Source organism: Leucopleurus acutus (genome assembly GCF_964270905.1).
Source record: "Leucopleurus acutus genome assembly, chromosome: 2".
NCBI classification, from domain to species: domain Eukaryota; kingdom Metazoa; phylum Chordata; class Mammalia; order Artiodactyla; family Delphinidae; genus Leucopleurus; species Leucopleurus acutus.
The window spans coordinates 55,634,323-55,656,971 of NC_139143.1; the positions used below are offsets into that span (position 1 = coordinate 55,634,323).

General features: G+C 44.4%; 1 protein-coding gene across 1 annotated transcript; it reads left to right on the forward strand.

Moving 5' to 3' along the window:
* The first annotated feature begins 180 nt into the window (after window positions 1-180).
* On the forward strand, window positions 181-18,453 carry RNASEL (ribonuclease L). Its single transcript, XM_082834505.1, is given in 7 exon segments — window positions 181-1,907; window positions 8,987-9,072; window positions 10,319-10,524; window positions 11,325-11,457; window positions 15,409-15,539; window positions 16,193-16,314; window positions 16,317-18,453. Coding segments are annotated over 7 exon segments (2,211 nt in total). The 5' UTR covers window positions 181-430; the 3' UTR covers window positions 16,373-18,453.
* Window positions 18,454-22,649: the final 4,196 nt, after the last annotated feature.

Sequence of the window (22,649 nt, forward strand, 5' to 3'; positions counted from 1 at the left end):
CGGTGCACAGGCTCCTCATTGCGGTGGCTTCTCTTGTTGTGGAGCGTGGGCTCTAGGCGCGTGGGCTTCAGTAGTTGTGGCTCACGAGCTTAGTTGCTCCACGGCATGTGGTATCTTCCCGGACCAGGGCTCGAACCCGTGTCCCCTGCATTGGCAGGCAGATTCTTAACCACTGCTCCACCAGGGAAGTCTAAATGTTTTCTCACTATTATAAAATTATGAAGTTCCTCTCTCATCTCCAGGTGGAAAGTCAGAAGACTTCAAGAGTATTGTCCTTTCTGATACTGGTGGTCTGTAGCCAGATAATTCTGATTTACCCTGACAGGATTTTCTAAGAGTTCCACGTCTCTTTGATCAAATCCCAAGGAGATAAGTTTTTCATTTTCTTGAAAAAAAGGCAAAAAATTTGTAACCAGTGGTATTTACCATCATGGAGACCAAGAGCCCTAACAATTCTCAGGAAAGACCCACACCCTCTACTAATGGGAGGGTTTCAGAGGAAGACAATCATTTGTTGATTAAAGCTACTAAAAAAGATGACATTGAGCTGGTCCAGCAATTGCTAAAAAAAGGGGCTGATGTCAATTTCCAGGATGAAGAATGGGGCTGGTCACCTTTGCATAATGCAGTACAAAGTGGCAACGAGGACATTGTGGATCTTCTGCTTAACTATGGTGCTGAGCCTTGTCTGCGGAAGAGGAATGGGGCCACTCCCTTCATAGTTGCTGGCATCACTGGAAATGTGAAGGTGCTCAAACTTTTACTTCCGAAAGTAGCAGATGTCAACGAGTGCGATGTTCATGGCTTCACAGCTTTCATGGAAGCCTCTGCGTATGGTAGAGTCGAAGCCTTAAGGTTCCTGTATAACAATGGAGCCAAGGTGAATTTGCATCGAAAGACAAAGCAGGATCAAGAGAAGATTAGGAAAGGAGGGGCCACTGCTCTCATGGATGCTGCTGAAGAAGGGCATGTAGATGTCGTGAGGATCCTCCTTCACGAGATGGGGGCAGATGTCAATGCCCGAGACAATATGGGCAGAAATGCTTTGACCTATGCTCTTCTGCACTCTGACAATGAGAAGGTGAAGGCCATTACTCGCCTTCTGCTGGACTGTAAGGTTGATGTCAGTGTGAGGGGGGAAGGAAAGAAGACGCCCCTGATTCTGGCAGTGGAAAAGAAGAACCTGGGTTTGGTACAGATGCTTCTGGAACAAAAACATATAGAGATCAATGACACAGACAATGAGGGCAAAACAGCACTGCATCTTGCTGTTGAACTCAAGCTGAAGGAAATCGCCCAGTTGCTGTGCCACAAAGGAGCCAGAACAGATTGTGGAGACCTTCTTGCCATAGCAAGGCGCAATTATGACCATGACCTTGCAAAGTTTCTTCGCCAGCATGGAGCCGTAGAAGATTTTCACGCTCCTGCTCAAGACTGGAAGCCGCAGAGCTCACGTTGGGGGGAAGCCCTGAAACATCTCCACAGGATATACCGCCCTATGATTGGCAAACTTAAGATCTTTATTGATGAAGAATATAAAATTGCTGACACTTCTGAAGGGGGCATCTACCTGGGGTTCTATGAAGACCAAGAGGTAGCTGTGAAGCTATTCTATGAAGGCAGCACACATGGACAAAATGAAGTCTCCTCGTTGCAGAGCAACCGAATCAACAGTAATGTGGTGACATTCTATGGCAGTGAGAACTACAAGGGCTCTCTGTATGTGTGCCTCGCCCTGTGTGAACACACACTGGAGGAGCACTTGGCCAACCACAGAGGGGAGGCTGTGCGAAATAAGGAAGATGAGTTTGCTCGAAATGTCCTCTCATCTCTATTTAAGGCTGTTGAGGAACTACACCTGTCTGGATACACTCACCAGGATCTGCAGCCACAAAACATGTTAATAGGTAAGTCCCCAGTGTTCTCTTAGAAACGTAGGGCCTTTTGTTACGAGAGGAAAGGATTTTCGTGGCAGAACAGGGAAGAACTAGGGTCAGTGTGGATTGTTCAGTTTGAGGATTAATGTAACAAATCGATGGTGACAGTGCAACCTCTCCTGCTACCAGGTATAACCCGTATTCCACGTGGAGGGTGAGGATGCCAATGGAATAGTAGGCTAACCTTATATTGCCCTTGGCAAATACAGATTTGTAGGTCTTGGATGGAGCCAGCTCCAGAAGTTTGAATTCTTAGAGTAGTCTGCAAGTCAGGGAACCTAGAAAGTGTGTTCCTTCAGGGAAGGTGGCAGTTACAGTGAAACTTAATGGCAAAGCTGAGGTTAAAATTGGGATCCAGGTTAAGATGTGACACGGTGAAACATACTGCAAGCAGACCGAACAGTGTCCACTGCTGCAAACCAAAACCAAAATAAACTAAATCAACATTCAAGGATACAAGCAGAGCTGAGGGCTTTGCTGGTGGCGCAGTGGTTAAGAATCCGCCTGCCAATGCAGGGGACATGGGTTCGAGCCCTGGTCCGGGAAGATCCCACATGCCGCAGAACAACTAATCCTGTGCGCCACAGCTACTGAGCCTGCGGGCCACAACTACTGAGCCCGTGAGCCACAACTACGCACCTAGAGCCCATGCTCCACAACAAGAGAAGCCACCACAATGAGAAGCCTGCACACGGCAACGAAGAGTAGCCCCTGCTCGCCGCAACTAGAGAAAACCTGCACAGCAACGAAGACCCAACACAGCCAAAGAAACAAACAAACAAAAAAACGAAGCAGAGTAGGGAACAAACGTATGGACCCCAAGGGGGGGAAAGTGGGGGGGCAGCAAGATGCATTGGGAGACTGGGATTGACATATATACACTAATATGTATAAAATAGATAACTAAAAAGAACCTGCTGTATGAAAAATAAATAAATAAAATAAAATTCAAAACTTCCCCCCCCGCCAAAAAAAAAAAAACAAGCAGAGCTGAGTGTAAAGTCCCAGAGGGCAAGGTGGGACAGTAAAAAGAGCCTTGGCTTCAGCCATATTTAAGGAGCCTTGCAGCCTTGTCCCACCACTTTGTAGCTTTGTAACCTCAAGCAAGTCGCTTAATTCTGTGAGCATTGGTTTCCTCACTTGAGACTGATAATACCTCCCTCATAAGGTTGTTATGAGGTCTAAGTGCAGTATGTCAAATGGACAAGTCATCTGTACATTGTAAGTGCCCAACAAAGGCCAGGTGCTTGTCTAGAGGGCTAAGCAGAAGCAGATACCTAACCTACAGACATGCACTGACATTTAAGCTTGGTGTAAGGGACCAGGGCAAAAAGAAGATGTGGGTACTGAGAGTCAGAGAACGGTACTTAAGGTCCTGGAAGAGAGAAATAGGTAGACGTAAGATCTGGTTTTAGTGTGAGGACAGGTGTTTGTGGCACTCCTTCCTGGTTTTAAGCAACTTCGCTGGGGAGACTGACAAGGGCCAGAAATATGTGCAACTCTACCCAGTAAGGAAGTCTTTGAGGTTCAGCCAAAGGTGAGGTCCTTCCCAAGTTTACCTGCTGATCTTGATGCAAAAGGATCACACATCACGTTCTAAAGAAAAATAAGTTGTGACTACCTATTCTTTGAAATTTCTAGCACCACTTCTTCCATTCTTAAGCTTGAACAGTAAAGAACTGATTATATTTCTGCCTCAAGGTGGCGAACCTAGCACATACTGCAGACTCTTCCCTGTATTAAATCCCTCCAATGATGGGAAAAGATTTTTAAATGAATTCATAACTGAGATCAACATTAAAAAAAGAATTCCTAGAGGACAAAATCCTTGAAGAATCATGGAGAGACTAAACATAGATAGGATGGGATTGAAGAATAATACAGGAGTCCAGGACAAATGCAGGAAGCCACAGATAAACATTACTTATGAACGTAGGAACAGTGTAGAAAAGTGCCACTCCAAAGTGATGGAAGCCAGAAGCAGGAGAGGACCAAGGACCAGCTAGCAGGCAGATTGCTGCGACAGTCGACACTAGGAAGATCAAACCCTGGGCTTCCCCTCTTCCCCAGGGACCAAGCATCTATGACAGACCTTTCTTCTACAGACAGGGGGACTGCTTGAGACACTGGGTCATTGGTGATATCAAGAGAAACAAAGAGCAGTTAAACATGCAAGATTTCTGCCAAAGCAGCTACTAAGTGGCATGTCCTGCTTACCCCCGAGCTTCACTGAATCAAATGCAAAGCAGAAGCTCTGACGACTGCTTCCATCCCTCCACTCTGTTGGGTGGCATTAACAGAAACAACTCACAGGACATCAGGGAGTCTTGACCGCAAAGTAAGGCTTACAGTCGAAAATCACTTAGGATATGCAAGAGGTGCCAATACCGTGAAAGAGAGGCATGAAACAGAAGAATTTACACCCAAAGAAACATAGCTAACCAAATGTGTACGTTTCCATGGCTGTTAAAAGAAATTGTCACAAATCTGGTGGCTTAAAACAACAGGAATTTAATCTCCCACAGTTCTGGAGGCCAGAAGTATGAAACCAGTTCCACTGGCACCAAATCAGGTGCCAGCAGGGCCAAATTCCCTCTCTACACTGTAGTGCAGAAACTGGGCATAAGCATTAAAACTTTTTATAGCACTTTAACAATGTCTGTTGAAACTGAAAATAAAAAATTGGGGCGTGTAAAAAACAAATCAAATGTTAGAAGAGAGGTGAGGTATTCCATTAGGTACTTTCAAATGTCAGTAGCAGAAAACTCGACTCCAAGTGGCTTAAATAAGGGAAGGGAATTTATCACTTCAAATAATCGAAAGTGGTCTGTGGTTTCTGATCTGCACCCCATCTGCCCCTTCACCCTCATCACAAGCAACTTTCTGACTCTGTCCCTCCTCCTCAAGTGCACACTTGGGCCTTCCTTCTGCCAGAGTGGACTTCTCCACGCATTCCTAGCTGGAATTCTCTCTTCCCTCTGTTCCCCATTCCACTCACCTACCCAAATTCTACTTTCTGATCTTTTCTGTCTAGGCGTCTCTTGCATTTTTTTTTTTTTTTTTTGGCCGCACCATGCGGCATGTGGGATCTTATTTCCTCAACTAGATTGATCCCATGCCCCCTGCAGTGGAAGTTTGGAGTCCTAACCACTGAACCAGCAGGGGATTCCCTAGGTGTCTCTTCCTTAAAGAAAACTTCTCCACCCTCCCCGCACCCCCACCCCAGCCATGTATCTCTTCTTGTGATCCACTTTTAGGGCATCCTGCACTTTTGGCTAGCATTTTCAAAATTGCAATTAATTTAATGTTTATCCTCCTTTAGTATCAGTCTCCTTGCCCAGAGACTCTAAACTCTGCGAGCCACAACTACTGAGCCCGTGAGCCACAACTACGCACCTAGAGCCCATGCTCCACAACAAGAGAAACCACCACAATGAGAAGCCTGCACACGGCAACGAAGAGTAGCCCCTGCTCGCCGCAACTAGAGAAAACCTGCACAGCAACGAAGACCCAACACAGCCAAAGAAACAAACAAACAAAAAAACGAAGCAGAGTAGGGAACAAACGTATGGACCCCAAGGGGGGGAAAGTGGGGGGGCAGCAAGATGCATTGGGAGACTGGGATTGACATATATACACTAATATGTATAAAATAGATAACTAAAAAGAACCTGCTGTATGAAAAATAAATAAATAAAATAAAATTCAAAACTTCCCCCCCCGCCAAAAAAAAAAAAACAAGCAGAGCTGAGTGTAAAGTCCCAGAGGGCAAGGTGGGACAGTAAAAAGAGCCTTGGCTTCAGCCATATTTAAGGAGCCTTGCAGCCTTGTCCCACCACTTTGTAGCTTTGTAACCTCAAGCAAGTCGCTTAATTCTGTGAGCATTGGTTTCCTCACTTGAGACTGATAATACCTCCCTCATAAGGTTGTTATGAGGTCTAAGTGCAGTATGTCAAATGGACAAGTCATCTGTACATTGTAAGTGCCCAACAAAGGCCAGGTGCTTGTCTAGAGGGCTAAGCAGAAGCAGATACCTAACCTACAGACATGCACTGACATTTAAGCTTGGTGTAAGGGACCAGGGCAAAAAGAAGATGTGGGTACTGAGAGTCAGAGAACGGTACTTAAGGTCCTGGAAGAGAGAAATAGGTAGACGTAAGATCTGGTTTTAGTGTGAGGACAGGTGTTTGTGGCACTCCTTCCTGGTTTTAAGCAACTTCGCTGGGGAGACTGACAAGGGCCAGAAATATGTGCAACTCTACCCAGTAAGGAAGTCTTTGAGGTTCAGCCAAAGGTGAGGTCCTTCCCAAGTTTACCTGCTGGTCTTGATGCAAAAGGATCACACATCACGTTCTAAAGAAAAATAAGTTGTGACTACCTATTCTTTGAAATTTCTAGCACCACTTCTTCCATTCTTAAGCTTGAACAGTAAAGAACTGATTATATTTCTGCCTCAAGGTGGCGAACCTAGCACATACTGCAGACTCTTCCCTGTATTAAATCCCTCCAATGATGGGAAAAGATTTTTAAATGAATTCATAACTGAGATCAACATTAAAAAAAGAATTCCTAGAGGACAAAATCCTTGAAGAATCATGGAGAGGCTAAACATAGATAGGATGGGATTGAAGAATAATACAGGAGTCCAGGACAAATGCAGGAAGCCACAGATAAACATTACTTATGAACGTAGGAACAGTGTAGAAAAGTGCCACTCCAAAGTGATGGAAGCCAGAAGCAGGAGAGGACCAAGGACCAGCTAGCAGGCAGATTGCTGCGACAGTCGACACTAGGAAGATCAAACCCTGGGCTTCCCCTCTTCCCCAGGGACCAAGCATCTATGACAGACCTTTCTTCTACAGACAGGGGGACTGCTTGAGACACTGGGTCATTGGTGATATCAAGAGAAACAAAGAGCAGTTAAACATGCAAGATTTCTGCCAAAGCAGCTACTAAGTGGCATGTCCTGCTTACCCCCGAGCTTCACTGAATCAAATGCAAAGCAGAAGCTCTGACGACTGCTTCCATCCCTCCACTCTGTTGGGTGGCATTAACAGAAACAACTCACAGGACATCAGGGAGTCTTGACCGCAAAGTAAGGCTTACAGTCGAAAATCACTTAGGATATGCAAGAGGTGCCAATACCGTGAAAGAGAGGCATGAAACAGAAGAATTTACACCCAAAGAAACATAGCTAACCAAATGTGTACGTTTCCATGGCTGTTAAAAGAAATTGTCACAAATCTGGTGGCTTAAAACAACAGGAATTTAATCTCCCACAGTTCTGGAGGCCAGAAGTATGAAACCAGTTCCACTGGCACCAAATCAGGTGCCAGCAGGGCCAAATTCCCTCTCTACACTGTAGTGCAGAAACTGGGCATAAGCATTAAAACTTTTTATAGCACTTTAACAATGTCTGTTGAAACTGAAAATAAAAAATTGGGGCGTGTAAAAAACAAATCAAATGTTAGAAGAGAGGTGAGGTATTCCATTAGGTACTTTCAAATGTCAGTAGCAGAAAACTCGACTCCAAGTGGCTTAAATAAGGGAAGGGAATTTATCACTTCAAATAATCGAAAGTGGTCTGTGGTTTCTGATCTGCACCCCATCTGCCCCTTCACCCTCATCACAAGCAACTTTCTGACTCTGTCCCTCCTCCTCAAGTGCACATTTGGGCCTTCCTTCTGCCAGAGTGGACTTCTCCACGCATTCCTAGCTGGAATTCTCTCTTCCCTCTGTTCCCCATTCCACTCACCTACCCAAATTCTACTTTCTGATCTTTTCTGTCTAGGCGTCTCTTGCATTTTTTTTTTTTTTTTTTGGCCGCACCATGCGGCATGTGGGATCTTATTTCCTCAACTAGATTGATCCCATGCCCCCTGCAGTGGAAGTTTGGAGTCCTAACCACTGAACCAGCAGGGGATTCCCTAGGTGTCTCTTCCTTAAAGAAAACTTCTCCACCCTCCCCGCACCCCCACCCCAGCCATGTATCTCTTCTTGTGATCCACTTTTAGGGCATCCTGCACTTTTGGCTAGCATTTTCAAAATTGCAATTAATTTAATGTTTATCCTCCTTTAGTATCAGTCTCCTTGCCCAGAGACTCTAAACTCTGCGAGCCACAACTACTGAGCCCGTGAGCCACAACTACGCACCTAGAGCCCATGCTCCACAACAAGAGAAACCACCACAATGAGAAGCCTGCACTTCTCATTGGGCCAGGACTGTGTTCTCCTTCCTCACCATCATTTTTTTCCCCTCACTAAACACTTGTTGAATGATTTAGTGGGTTCCTTTTTGTTAGACTCTGAGTTTCCTCACAACTGTGATGTCTAAGTTCATAAAGAAAGGAGTTTGAGAAGCACACAGTTGTACTGGCCATCATCCTGTGTGGGGTTACCCAGCCTTCCTCTCAGACTCCTTTAAGCCACCTCTTCGAGGACAAATTACTGACTCACCCACCTTTCATTTTGTTCCTGACCTCTCTCATCCATGCATCCCTCTTTCTGAGGACTTAGTGGCTTCCTTTAAGGGAGGAAGATTCTGAAGGGGGCAAGGAGGCAGTGACTCATTACCAGCACATGGTTTATTCGTGGTAACAGATTACAACGTCTTAGTGGGCAGTGACTAGTGGGCTTGATTTGGTGGAATGCTATGCTTAAGGTGGTCTTGGATTCGGATCCTTGTTGTTTAGTTGTTCTTTAGCTATAGGATGTAACCTTAACTCCTGCCAGCAGCTTCTTTACAGATCTGTGCTCTTTGACCCCAGGAGTTGCATGACTGGGGAGCTGGTTATACTTATCCTCATGCTTCCCCACCCCTTGGCTTGGAACAAATAAAATGTAAGTCCTGCTCTTGGCGGATACCTGAGAGATCAAACGACACAGTGCACATGACAGTGTTTTGAGAAGCAAACAGCAAAGCAGATATGAACTTATCATTGTCTTCCTCAGAGATGATAGGTTGTACATTGTGTTACAGACTTATTTAAATTAATTACAGCATGTGGAGAATGAGGATTTTCAATGCATCTCTACAAACTCTCCCTTAGATTACAAGAATGGCGCTTACCTGGCAGATTTCGATAAAAGCATCAAGTGGACCGGAGATCCACAGGAAATCAAGAGAGATCTAAAGGTAATTTCTACAAACAATTTACTTTCCCATCTCTCTGCTTCCTTCTTTGTTCATTACTTTACTCCCTGTGGCCAGTTAGAGGATGTTCCTATTTCAACCAGAAGGAAAGACATTTCACGGCATTTCCCTGGTACTCACTGCCTTCACTCCCTTGCAGACAGCCAAGTGGGTGTGGGGTTGACCATCGCCGTGGCCCCTTTCTCTATCTCTTCAGATCTCTCTCTGACCCCACAGGCTGAATAGTAAATACACTGAACACGCCACAGTTCTTCCAGAATTACCGCCAGGAGATTTTCTCCAAAATAATTCCACAATTCCTGTAGGAGGTATTTTCTGCCTAAAGACAAAGTAAATGAGATTTCTTTTCCCACTCTATTCAAACACGTGTGCCAAACTCCTAGGAGGGCCAGCGACTAAGGCCCTCTCAAGCATAGCGGAGGGATGGGATCGATCCGCACCTCAAAAGAGACTAAACTTGGCACCAAAGATTAAGATCCTGAAAGAACTGTTTCTCCAGAGAGGAGACAGAACAGAGACGTAGCCTCTGCAGACCACGGCTCCCAGATAGATTCTGAGCTTGTCAGCGCAGCTCTCGCCTGGAGTTTTCCAGGGCGCTGAACTTCCAACCCAATAGACGAGAACTCTCCATCCATGCCTGGCCTTTCTGGTTCAGCGGCTCCAGATTTTAGCTCCTTCACTGACTGGTGTCCTTCCCAGTGCAGTTTCTATGCTGGCCTCCTTCCTGGTCCTTCCTCCCTTGCTGTGCCCTGACTTCTGGGGCCTTCACTCTACTCTGCGGGACCTGGTCTGGCTCCTTTATCTGTGGCCTGACATAGGCCCGACCCAAAGTCCCAGTTCCCACCCAGACTCTGAGCATCCCCCTTGTTTAAAACCTTCTCCCTTTCCCCTGTTTATCTAAGTTCTATCCGTACTTTGAGGTCTAGTTCAAATTCCTCTTCCTCTAAGCAGTCTGCCCTGACAACTCTGGCCTGGGATTATCTTTTGTTCCTTATAAACCTAAACCTATAAACTATACTACCTTGAAGGGGTAGTATCCTAGACTATACTACCCTGAAGAGTTCTCTATGCACAAGCCCATGCCTTCTCTCCCTGACCAGGCTGTGGAATCTCCTCGAGATTCTACCCGTTTTCCATTTGCTCATAGCCTGTGCCACACCCTCCAAAGTTCCCCAAATAGAGCGAAAATTCATAAGCGCTTTTGGCTTGATTTATGGCTTTTGTGTAGGCCCTGGGACTGCTGGTCCTGTACGTGGTAAACCTGGGAGACATTTCTTTTGAGAGGCTGAAGGATCTAAGACACGGAGAGTTGATTCGACTTTCTCCAGATGAGGAAACTCGGGACCTCATTCATCACCTGTTCTCCCCTGGGGACAATGTGAAGGACCATCTGAGTGGCCTGCTGGGTCATCCCTTCTTTTGGAGTTGGGCGAGGTAAGGAAAACTGAGTGTATATTACAGGCCTCCAGGACAGAGACAGTGAGTGTATTAGTCAGGGCTCTTTATATATGTACAAAATAAGGAAATGCCTCATGCAATATTGGGGCTGAGAAGTTCCACTATTTGCCATCTTCAAGCTGGTGACCCAGGAAAGCCAATGGTGTAATTTAATCTGAATCCAAAGGTCTGGGAACCAGGGGAGCTGAAGATGGAGATTCCAGTAAGGGTCTGAAAGCCCGAGAACTGGGACAGCTGAGGGCAAGAGAAGAGCCATGTCCCAGCTGAAGCAACCAGGCAGAGAGGGGCGAATTTCCCCTTTCGTTCTAGGCAGGCCCTCCATAGATTCGATGATGCCCACTCACATTGGGGAGGGCCATCTGCTTTACTGAGTCCACTGGTTCAAATGCTAATCTCCTCGGAAACATCCTCACAGACACACCCAGAATAATATTTAACCTGGGCCCTGTGTGGTCAGTGACATTAACACATAAAATTAACCATCATGGTGAGGTGGGCAGGAGTCAGGCTGGGAGTCAGCAGACCCAGGCTTTTCTCTCAGCTTGGCATTTCCTGGCTGGGTGTCATTGGAGCAGTGACTGAACTTCTCTGGATCTGGTTTTCTCCATTGAAGAATAGAAAAAGGATGAGGGAAAACAGAGAGAGAGAGAGCTCTCCCCTTATGCAGATTTCAGAGACATGCTTTTGCTGCTCCTATCAAAAGCCAAAATCTAATAGTTCTGTAAAGATTAGATGGAATTAGGATGGAACAAGCGTGATGATTCTGTCATTCTCAGCCGCTACAGGACCCTTAGGGATGTGGGAAATGAATCTGACATCAAAATGAGAAATGCTAAGGGCAAGATCCTCCAGCTTCTGCAACCTGGAACATCTGAACTTTCCACAAGTTTTGCCCAGTGGACAACTAAGGTGCGAACAACTCCTATGGTCTGGGAGTTATTCCAGGAATAAGAATCTGTGTCATGTGTTATGTTGGTTTTCCTAACTTTTTTATACTACGGGCCTGGCCCAACCAAGTGGTGAGAAAGGGGATTTTCCTCTCCCTCCTCCCATCCCAGGTCCCCTCTGCCCTTTTGAGTCTCTGCTCCAGGCCAGGCCCTCCTGAGAGACTCATCCAGGCTCCTCTTTAGGATGGCCTTGTCACAGCCCAAGAGCCTTTTTCTTTTCTGTGACTCTTTCTCTCAAGCCTTGTTTTCTGAGCGAGGTCTGACTAATAATTCTATTTCCACTGTGACAAGAGCAGCTGATGAAATAGAGTTTAGCCCAAAGGAGGGACTCCCCCATGGGGCATTTCCATCCAGGGAGACTGGCTCCCTCTGCTGTCAGTGAACAGCCCTGCCTGAACATCCATGTACATAGACACACCTATTTTCTGTATGAGAGCACAGAAAATGAAAAAAAAAAAAGAAAAGAAAAAAACATGATCTTTCAAATTCCTCCTCTTCCAGAGAAGGTCCACTCAATATAGTGGAACATAAAAATTAATCACCATTTCAGTCTAGTCAGTACTACCAGAACTTTCGTTATTATTAATGAGCACACATCTATCAAGTACCAGTATGTGTTAGGCCCATGCAAGGTCAGAGATATACAAAACAGAGTACAGCATCCATGTGGGGCGGAGAGACCCACAGAATGATGGCTGTGGGATACATGCTGGGTACCCCAGAGACATGGGCAAAGCATTATGGGAAAATCCATAGCTCTCAAGTCTTTGAGTGAGACCAGCAGCTTCTGTATCTTAAGAGTTGAAGAGTTCTTTCAAACCTCTTCATTTCTGCATCTCATTTTTCTTTCCTTCCCTTGCTTGCCTCTAGACCACATATCACACTCATAATTGCTGGCTTAACGTCTCTCTTTCTTGCTACACAGTAAGTTCCACGAGGGCAGAGACCATCCGCTGTCTTGTCTGTCATTGTATTCTTGGCATGGAGTAGGTGTGCCATGACTCTTTGCTAAATGAATGTCTATAAAAGTTCAGCTAAAAATTAAACTTGTAGAAACAAAGACATTTGAAACCAGAGCAGATGATAGTAATAGCTAACGATCACGTAGTGCTAACTACATGGCAGCTGTAGTTCTCAGGACTTTCCATGAGTAACCACAGTTAATCTTTACAACAGCCTCTGAGGCAATTAGCTCCATCTTGCAGGTGGGTAAACTGAGGCACAGACAAGTGATTTGTTTCAAAGGCACAGAATCAGTAAAGGGTGCAGCAGGATTTGAAGCTGGGCACTCTGGCTTAAAGGCCATGTGCTAACCTGTAGCTGATAGAGATTGTCATTTTCTTTTTCTTTTTAATGTCTGAGACAGAGAAACAGTACTACAGGCAATAGAAAGGAGAAATCCAACCTCAAGACTGAAGTGCTAGTAAAAGTGGTTGCAAAAGTAGAAATAAGAGAAGTATAGAGCACAAAGCACAGAAGAAGCAGGTGATGAAAGCTATTGTTTCCCTTCTTTTCTCACTCTCCACTCAGTGTTAAATGGAGCATTATTTTCAGACCATATAGGAAAGTCATTCTCTTGAAGGTTAATTATCTGGCCTTTACTTTCTGTTTGAAAGCAGAAGCAAGGTTTGAGAAAATGCAGTGGTGTTGGGTAAATTGTCAATCAAAGCCCAAAGGTCCAGAGGCACAAGAAGGAAGGACAGAATTGAAATGAAGAGGAAAGTACAAATAAGGTGCTAAATATCACTAGAGAGATAAAGGTTATGGAGGTAATGGAACGTTATCAGTCATCAGATGTGATGATACAGGTGGGTTCTAAGGTGCAAAAATGTAATTTTAAAAAGTGTGTCCAGGGGCTTCCCTGGTGGCGCAGTGGTTGAGAGTCCGCCTGCCGATGCAGGGGACACGGATTCGTGCCCTGGTCTGGGAAGATCCCACATGCCGCGGAGCAGCTGGGCCCGTGAGCCATGGCCGCTGAGCCTGCGTGTCTGGAGCCTGTGCTCCGCAACGGGAGAGGCCACAACAGTGAGAGGCCCGTGTACCACAAAAAAAATAAATAATTAAAAAAAAAAGTGTTTCCAGAGAACAAGATACAACAACGAGGAGCCTGGGAGACAAGGGGGTTGGAGAAAATGGGGCTGAACCCAAAGACGCAAGACTCTATCATCCAGAGAAAGGAGCCTCAGTTCTATTTATAAACATGAAAAATTATGGTAGAACTACTTTTTTATCCTCAGATAATTTACATAAGATTTTATTCTGATTGTACTACAAATGACAAAAGGATACCCAATCTACTGTAATAGAAGGTACAGAATTGAAAAGCGAATAGGAAAATAGAGATACAGAAAAAAAGATAATACAAATGAGACCAAATATTAGATGTGCCAATTCCCCTAGAGAAACATTTAAAACTGATTAAAAATAAAAATATAAAAACGTATTTAATCAACAAGATCCTACTGCATAGCACAGGGAACTATATTCAATACCCTCTAATAAACCATAATGGAAAAGAATGTGAAAAAGAATATGTATATATATGTATAACTGAATCACTTTGCTGTACCAGAAATTACAACATTGTAAATCAACTATATTTCAATAAAAAAATGGGAATAAAAAAAAAAAGGCCACGCGCTAAAGCGGCTCACTGCACAATGTTATGATGCCATCAAGTCCACCAAATCATTTAATTGCCAAGGAAGTTGAGGCTCAGAGGTGGAACCCCAAATACTCAGGGCTGGAAAGCCAGAGGTTGGCAGAGCTGGAAAGAGAATTCTGTTCTTTTGTCTCCCAGTTCATTGGTTCTTTCCCTTAAATTTCATTGACATATGTTGAATTTTGATTGACTTCAAGTCTTATCTTTTCATTTTCAGCTTTGTTGTCCTGTTGATTTTGGTGACTTGCCCATTTTCCTGGGCGTGCAACCAGTTTTCCAGTGTGGACTCCACCTTCTTCACATGGCTGCCTCTTCTAGTACACATACATGCTCAGCATTTCTCACATGTGCTCCACACATAGTACCCCCAGGCAGGCTTCTAGTCACCAGTTACTCTTCCTAAGGGACCCTCTGGCTTCATGGTTGTTGCATCTTATTCTCTTACTCCAGACTCTTTCTACCTATCAGAGCCATCTACAAGAGGAAGGCATTATTATTATTATTATTTTATTTTTTTGCGGTATGCGGGCCTCTCACTGTTGTGGCCTCTCCCATTGCGGAGCACAGGCTCCGGATGCGCAGGCTCAGTGGCCATGGCTCACGGGTCCAGCCGCTCCGCGGCATGTGGGATCCTCCCGGACCGGGGCACAAACCCGTGTCCCCTGCACCGGCAGGCGGACTCTCAACCACTGCGCCACCAGGGAAGCCCAGGAAGGCATTATTAATATGACAGCAGCTGCCCTGGAACACCTAGGGACAAGGAGAAACACGTAACCTTTGGAAACATAATTACAAACAAAACAAAACAAAGAACAACTACACTCACTATGGCAATGGCTGCAACGCCTGGTTTCAGTCAAGACAACCCTCTTGAAGGAGGAGATGTAATCAAGTATGAAATTGGAAGGGTGGCCACAAGGACAGTGCTACTGTAGAGTATAGTGAGCAAATTTCCTCGTATAGTAGCCAACGATTTCCTAAACCATGTTTTAATGTAGTTAATTTCTATGAAAACAATTCTCTTGGAAAATAGATACACGAATTTAAAGTTATTTATAATTCCACATCCAAACACAACTACAGTTAGCGTTGTGGTGTACGGTGCTTACGTCCATTCTTTTCTTTGTATTAATTTGCTTTATCAATTAGTGGAAATTTTGACATACATTCAGATTTGTACTCTGCCTTTTTGTACTAACATTCAGGATTTATTTTGTGTTGCCACCACATTCTTGTGTAATGTTTTTTTAGATTGACAAATTTGTGATGGAAAAAATGAATGAGTTTTATAAAAAAGGCAACGTTTATCAGGACACCGTGGGTGACCTGCTGAAGTTCATCCGGAATTTGGGAGAGCATATCAATGAAAAAAAGAATCGAGAGTAAGTCATGTATGAGAAGTCATGTTTGAGATGAGAATAATTGAAAAATTCCAGTTCTAAATTTATATCTGCTAATTTGATAGAAAGAAGAATATTTATTTTGATGAAAGTCATTCCTCCTTCTGTGTGGAAAAGGGCCATCACAAGGGTCTTACAGTCAACAGTGGACATGCCCTGCAGGTTCTCCTCTTCCTTTTCATTTTTTGCTGAGCCCCCTTTAACAGTAGGCTAGCGATTCTTGTGTGAAGAAACACAGGGGACTGCGTGGCTGGGTAAAGCGAATGTAGCATTGGAAGAGTAGCCCCGTGTTAATCCAATTAGCTTTCGCTACCAAAATTCTTAGCTGTAAACTCACAAAAAGCTTGCAGTTTTGAGGGCTTTTTTGGATTTCAGCATTGTAGATAAGGGATTGTGGGATAGTATTATGTTCATTTTATGGATAATAAAACTGAGGTTCATAAAACTTAAGTTGCCAAAGTTTACTCCATTAGTTGAAGAGTCAGGGGATGAATCTTGCTCTATCAGATTCCAAAGTCCTCATTTATTCTGCTATAGAAACCAGGGGAGCAAAAAAGATTTCCAGGGCCATATGCTATAAAGGGGGGATGCAGAGTTTGGGGCAAGCATATCAAAATATTTATGTTTCATTTCAGGATGAAGTCAAAAATTGGAGAACCTTCCCAGTATTTTCAGGAGAAATTTCCCGATCTGGTCATGTATGTCTATAGGAAACTACAGAACACAGAATACACAAAGCATTTTCCAAAAACTCACAGCTAAATAAGCCTAGGTGTGATGGAGGTGGTGGTGGTGAGCAGGCTGGCCAGCCCTAGTGCCTTTTGAATTCAGGGAAGTATTTTTTTGCTGTGTAATCCTGGGCGAGTCACAACTCTCTGGGCCTCTTGACATTTTTTTTTTTTTTTGGCCGCACCACGTGGCATGTGGGATCTTAGTTCCCCCACCAGGGACTGAAGCCATGCCCCCTGTAGTGGAAGCACGGAGTCCTAACCACTGGACCACCAGGGAATTCCCTGAGCCTTTTGACTAACCTGGTTGCTTGTGAGCAATGAATTGGATAGCTGATGTGTCAGTTCCTGGTGCCGTGCTCAGCATTCTCCACGTTTATAACAAAAAAAAGCATATGTTCAAACTACTCTAGTCCTTTTTAAGGGTAAAGCTTAGTGGCAGGCGCTGGGAGAGCATCCTGCTAAGATTCCTCTTGTCAACTGCACCAAAGGAGTGTGTTCCTAAACCTCTAATGCTTTATGTTTTTCATCAATTATCTCATGTAATTCTCCCAACAACCTTGCAAGATAAGATTAATATCCCCTTTTAGGAACCGAAGAGCCTGAGAGACTCAGGGAAATTGAACTACCTGCCCCAGATTATACAACTTGCACAGAGCGCAGTATAAATGGACGTGGTGTTATTGTTACCTCTCACTCGGCACCTTAGAACTTAATTACTAGCTCAGAGCTCTTCTACATGAGACCCAAAAGGTCAAATGGGCTCTGGGTGGCTCATTCATTCATTCAGTATTTGTTGAGCACTAACTAGTATAAGTCTAAGCACCAACTGTATGAAATGCGTTCCTTCTAGAATCACCTGTGTTGGTTTTCTATTATGTCAAGGCTGTATTTCTCAACTGTAGGCAATCTTGCCCTTCAGGGGCCATTGGGCAGTTAAAATGTCTGTCAAAGCTGAGGGTGGGGGGTTGTACTGGCATCTAGTAGATAGAGGTCAAGGATGCTGCTGAACATTCTATGATCTGCACAGGATAGCACCCCCGAAACACAGAATTATCCGGAAGAACAGAATTATCAGTGACACTGAGGTTGAGAAATCCTGCCTTAGCGGGCTGGGCTACCTTTGAACTGGCTGGGAGCCCAGGACTGTGGACTGTGTGGCTCACCTCACAGAGGACTGACTTGAGTGTGATGTCTTGCTTTTTGATCTGCAGTGAGACAGTTCCAGTGTCACCCCCTCAGGAAGTCCTCTGAATGCCCTCACTTTCCACACCCCTGTCTGAGTGTCCTCTCTGGCTTCCTAGCACCCATGGCCACACAAGAGCATGTTTCTCTCCACCCAGAGCATGATTCTTCCCCACTGGAATGATATATATGTAATTGGCTCCTTAGGGCCCATGATATATATATTTTTTGATGTGTATCATACAGCCTAGCAAAATGTCTGCCACATGGTAATGACCAATAAATATGCATTGAAAAATGAACGATCCCTCTTCATACATGAGTAATAATGCTAGGACATATTTTGATGGTGTTTTATAAGTTATAAATTACACCTGCATATTTTACTTCTTTTCGTTTTCAAAATAATCCTGTAAGATACGTGTTGTGATCCTCATTTTGCAGATGAGGAAACTAAGGTTAGAGACGTGTTGATTTACTCTAATGCATAGGAAGTGTCACTGTCTGAATTTGAAAAGATTTTCTGGCATGAAGTCTGATGTTCTTTCCATTTATCCTCACTGTGGTGGTGAAGATGAAGCTTTGTAATGAGAGGAGCTGTGAGAAAAAACAGTGTCTTAGGTTCTTTCTGAAAAGGAGATGGTCTTGACTTCCCTGGTGGTCCCGTGGTTAAGGCTCTGCACTTCCAGCGCAGGGGGTGCGGGTTCGATCCCTGGTTGGGGACTAAGATACCATATGCCACAGGGCATGGCCAAAAATAAATAAATAAATAGAATTTAAAAAGGAGGTGGTCTAAGAAGGGTGCCACTGAATGAAATTAACAAGTACTGGAAGAAAAAAACTTAAGACTTTTCTTTAAGGTTTTAGGAGCAGCAAGGTTGCTTTAAGTTTTAAAAGTAAGATTTGTTTTTCTGATTTGTAGTGAGTACTTGGATATGACAATCAAATGCCCATTTGTAAAGCATATTCAATAAAACTTTGAATTACCTGAATGTCTGATTTTCTCTGAGTGACATTTCTACTTTAGAGAGTAGTGATATCTACAATAGAAAATGCTCAGTGATTAATTCCTGGGTAAGCTTTAAGAAAGGCATCCTGCTCTTTAAAAATGGGAAAAGGAGCCTAATTTCAGCCCTCCATTAATTCGGAAACAATACACACCTTGGGGGTCCTTATAGAAAAGGAAGGGTCTGATCATTGTACTCTCTACTTTAATCCTCTAAGCGTTTCTGTGGACATGCTGCAAATATTTTTCATTCAGTTGCCATTATCACAAACATTTAATTGAGCTTGTAGTTCATGTTAGGTACTGTGTTAGGCAAAGTGATTCTGTGCTTGGGCTTGTCAAGCAGAAGCGCCAGTTACGCAGAGATGAGGGGAGCTTGCCTGCCTAGAATGCACTGAACAAGCAACACAGGAGAGGAAAATTATGGTAAGAATAATAGTTGCCACCTCTTGAGCACCTACCACTTTCCAGAGCCTAATGCTTTTATATGTGACATCCCATAACAAACATGACAATGCCATAAGATGTAATTATTTCCATTTTACAGAAGAGGCAACTAAGGCTCAGAAAGGATTGCTAAGTCGCCCAAGTTCGTATGGGTAGTAAGTGGAAGAGCCAGGGTGCAAACCCAGGTCTGCAAGTCCAAAGGGTGTGGCTTTTCTGGAGCGCCAAAGATGGGGAGTTCAGGTAGGCTGGATGGTCTTTGTGAGAATGTGTATCGGGGCTTTCATCCATTCCTTCCTATTAAAGCCTAGGAGGTCAAGGTTACCCATGGCCTTCATAGCAACCGAATCCAATGGTCCTTCGCTGTCTTCATCAACCTCACACCACAGTTGATTCAGCTGACTACCCTTTGGCTCTTGCACCTGTCTTCTTTAGCACCTGCAGCACCACACTTACTGCTTCTCCTCCCCAGTGGTTGCTCCTCCACAGTGTCCTTTGCCAGCTGCTTCTCTGCTCAACCCCTAAACCTTGAGTGCCCCCGAATTAATCCTCAAGCAATTCACTTTTCCTCTTTTCTCCGTGGATGATCTTTTCAAGTGCCATGACAAGTATCGTCATAAATAGACAGATGATATCCATGTTCTGAAATTTATCCACATAATTGCCTACGAATTATCAGTCTTGTTTGCTTCTTTTTTTCCCATACGCCCTACATCCAATCTATTAATAAGTCCAGTTGGTTCTCTCACCAAAATAAATTCTAAATCTGTTCACAACCTTCTGTGTCTGCTGTGCTCAAGCTACCGTCATTTCTCATTTGGACTGAAGCATGAGCCTTGAGCTTTCATCCTCATGCCCCATCTTTTCTCCACAAAGTGATCTTGAAAAAATAGTCCATGGTGAGAAACTGAAATGAGCTCTTCCCTCGGTCCCTCTTTCAGCCTTGCATATGGCCAGACCCCCACTAGCTCAGTGTGAGTGAGGAAAGATGGTGACCAGTGAGATGAGTTGGGCCCTGATTATGCGGTGCTTTTGAAGCTAGGCACCAGACCCTCTAGTGACATTCATCAAGTGACATGGAATGGACACAGAAGTATGTGTACAATCCACAGGTCAAAGTTACCCTCCATCGAAGGCCCCTTGCCTTCTATGGTCCCTAGCTGACAGCGATGTTCCCAATACATATCAATGTATTGAAGGCGGGAGGTGAGTACAATGGGCGATTTGTTACAACATTTTACTCAGTGGGATCTCCGGAATCTTAACGTTCCCTGGTTTCCTTTTTCTTTTGGCTAGTTGAGCTGAGAATCAAGTTGTCAAATCAACCCTAGATGGAAATCTTATTCATTCATTCTTTCAACAAATATTTATTATGTGCCTACAAAGTGCCGAGTGCCATTCTAGGTGTTTGGGATACATCCACAAACAGAACAAAAATCCCCGCTCTCAAGGAGCTTATACTCTAGCAGAGGAGAGAGACAATATACAATAAGCATAATAAATACATCCTCTAGTGAGAATGAAAGTTATAAGCATTACAGGAAAAAAGGAAAGGAGGACGTAGGGAGAGCTAGGGCAGGGGTGGATGAGTGGGCATTGGGCCATCAGGGTAGCCTTCAATGAGGAGGTGAGAACTGCCCAGAGACTTGAGGTGAAGGGAGGTCCATGTGAATACATGGAGGAGGAGCCTTCCAGGCAGCGTGAACAGCCAGTGCAAAGCCTTGAACTGGGAATGTGTCCACTATGTCTGAGGAACTGCAGGGAGGCCAATCTGGCTGCAGTGAGGGAGCAAGAGAGAAGCAGGAGATGAGGTCAGAAAGGCAATGGCGCCAGGTCTCTAGGACCTGGAAAGGCATTTTAGGGGCGCTGGATTTCACACTGAGATGGGAGCCATTGGTGGTGGTGGTGGGGAGGGTCAGTGAGCAGAGGAGTGACATGAACTAACAGAAGTTTTAAAAAGCTCACCCTGGCTGCTGGGAGCAGAGAACAAGAGCAGCAGTGAGGAGACTGATTCAGAGATGATTTCAATAGCCAGGCGAGAAATGATGGTGGCTTAGGCCAGGTGATAACAGTGAAGGTGGTGCTACCTTTGATTCTGAACATATTGTAGGCAATTTGGCCGTCATTAACTCTCTCATGTCTGGCTGCAGTGAGACAAACAGCCCAGCCCATCAGACTCCTGCTTGTTGCTCTTGGTTCCGATTTTTCAGCCTAAGATTTCGCCACAACACAGCCTGAGCCAACCGTACATCTAAGGCTATAAAGGCAGCCTTACTGTAGGACTGACAGGCACGGGAAGCTGTGCAACCTAGCTGCCCAGGTTTCTCCCCACTCACACCCGCCGGCTTACCTCCTTCTGGGGACTGAACGAAACTGATGAACTCCTGACAGAGAATGTAATGGAAACACAAGTTGGTTTTACAGAAGAAAGGTAACCGGTATTTTTCCAACCAGGTCAATAATCCTTTGTAGTTTGCAATCTAGAGTCCAAACAAACAAGGAACAGAAAAGAGAAATGGAACTGAATCGCTAAGAAATGCAGCTTAGCAAGGGCAATAAATAACCTCATGCTTGTAGTATTTGGCCCAGAGAAGAGGTGTGTTGATTAAAAATAGTATCTAAGGGAGGCAGAGATTGGGGTTGAGGTTCTCAAAGGACTGATTGGTAGGAAAGGAAAGGCTTGTTTTCTCATCAGAAAAATCTTTCTTATTCCTGGGTGAGGTTGTTTAAGAAAAGGTCAAAGTAAAAAAAAAAAAATCTAAGTTTTGCTTGAGAGAAGAGAAGCAGGAGAGATTTTGGTCTGTTGTGTCAAGTCATAACTCTACTCAACTTGCTTCTTTGTAAGCACATTTACAATTTCTCACAAGCTCCCAACCCATATCACCTACACAACACAACGAAAACACACAAACACTCACACATAACATCATTTAGAATACGGGATGGATCCCTGAAGGATGTAACTTCCAGAGAAAAGAAAAGAAAATAAAATTTTAAGTCTTGGGGTTCTCCTAAGGAAACCAAATATAAGAATCCGAGTGGAGTGTCTTTCTCAGCTCTCCAGATCCCAGAGAAAAATAAAACCTTGTTGTGAGCATGGCTGAGTGATCTTTCTGATGCCACATGTCACAGGTGGGGCATGAGGAAGCCATTGGTGAGTCCAAGGTCTACAGAGTGGAAAAGGAGAACAGGAAGGGGGGAAAAGGAGAAGAGAAAGACAGTGAACAAGGACAAGGAAAAAACATATAAAGAGAAAAAATGATTGGGAGAAAGATAGGTCTCATGGTCAAGCAGTCATTAGGAACTTTCAAGTGTCATCTTGACTTGAGCTACACCTTACAATGCAAATAGTTGCTATGTGGCCCATGGGCGGCACTGCCTATCTCACACCCATGGCAAGCATTGCCAATCAATTCTCAGACTCTTTCTGGCTTAGGTGTGGCCTCAGAGTTCTTCTCAACACAGTCCTCCAAGCATCTACTACCCAACGACCACAGTGGACACGAGAGGTTAATCCCTTTTGCTAGCCATGGACTACAATATAGAGGAAAGAACTCACCAGCAGTTGCTTGCCCAAGTGGTAAAAATGCAAAAAGCAGAAATGTCTACCTGGCTTGATGCTGTTTGTCCTACTTACCTGCTTTATAGTTTCTTCCACAGTCACCCTCAGGAGATCCTATCCCTCTCCCTGTCCGATTCCACACATCAAATTCAGCTGCCTCTTCCCCC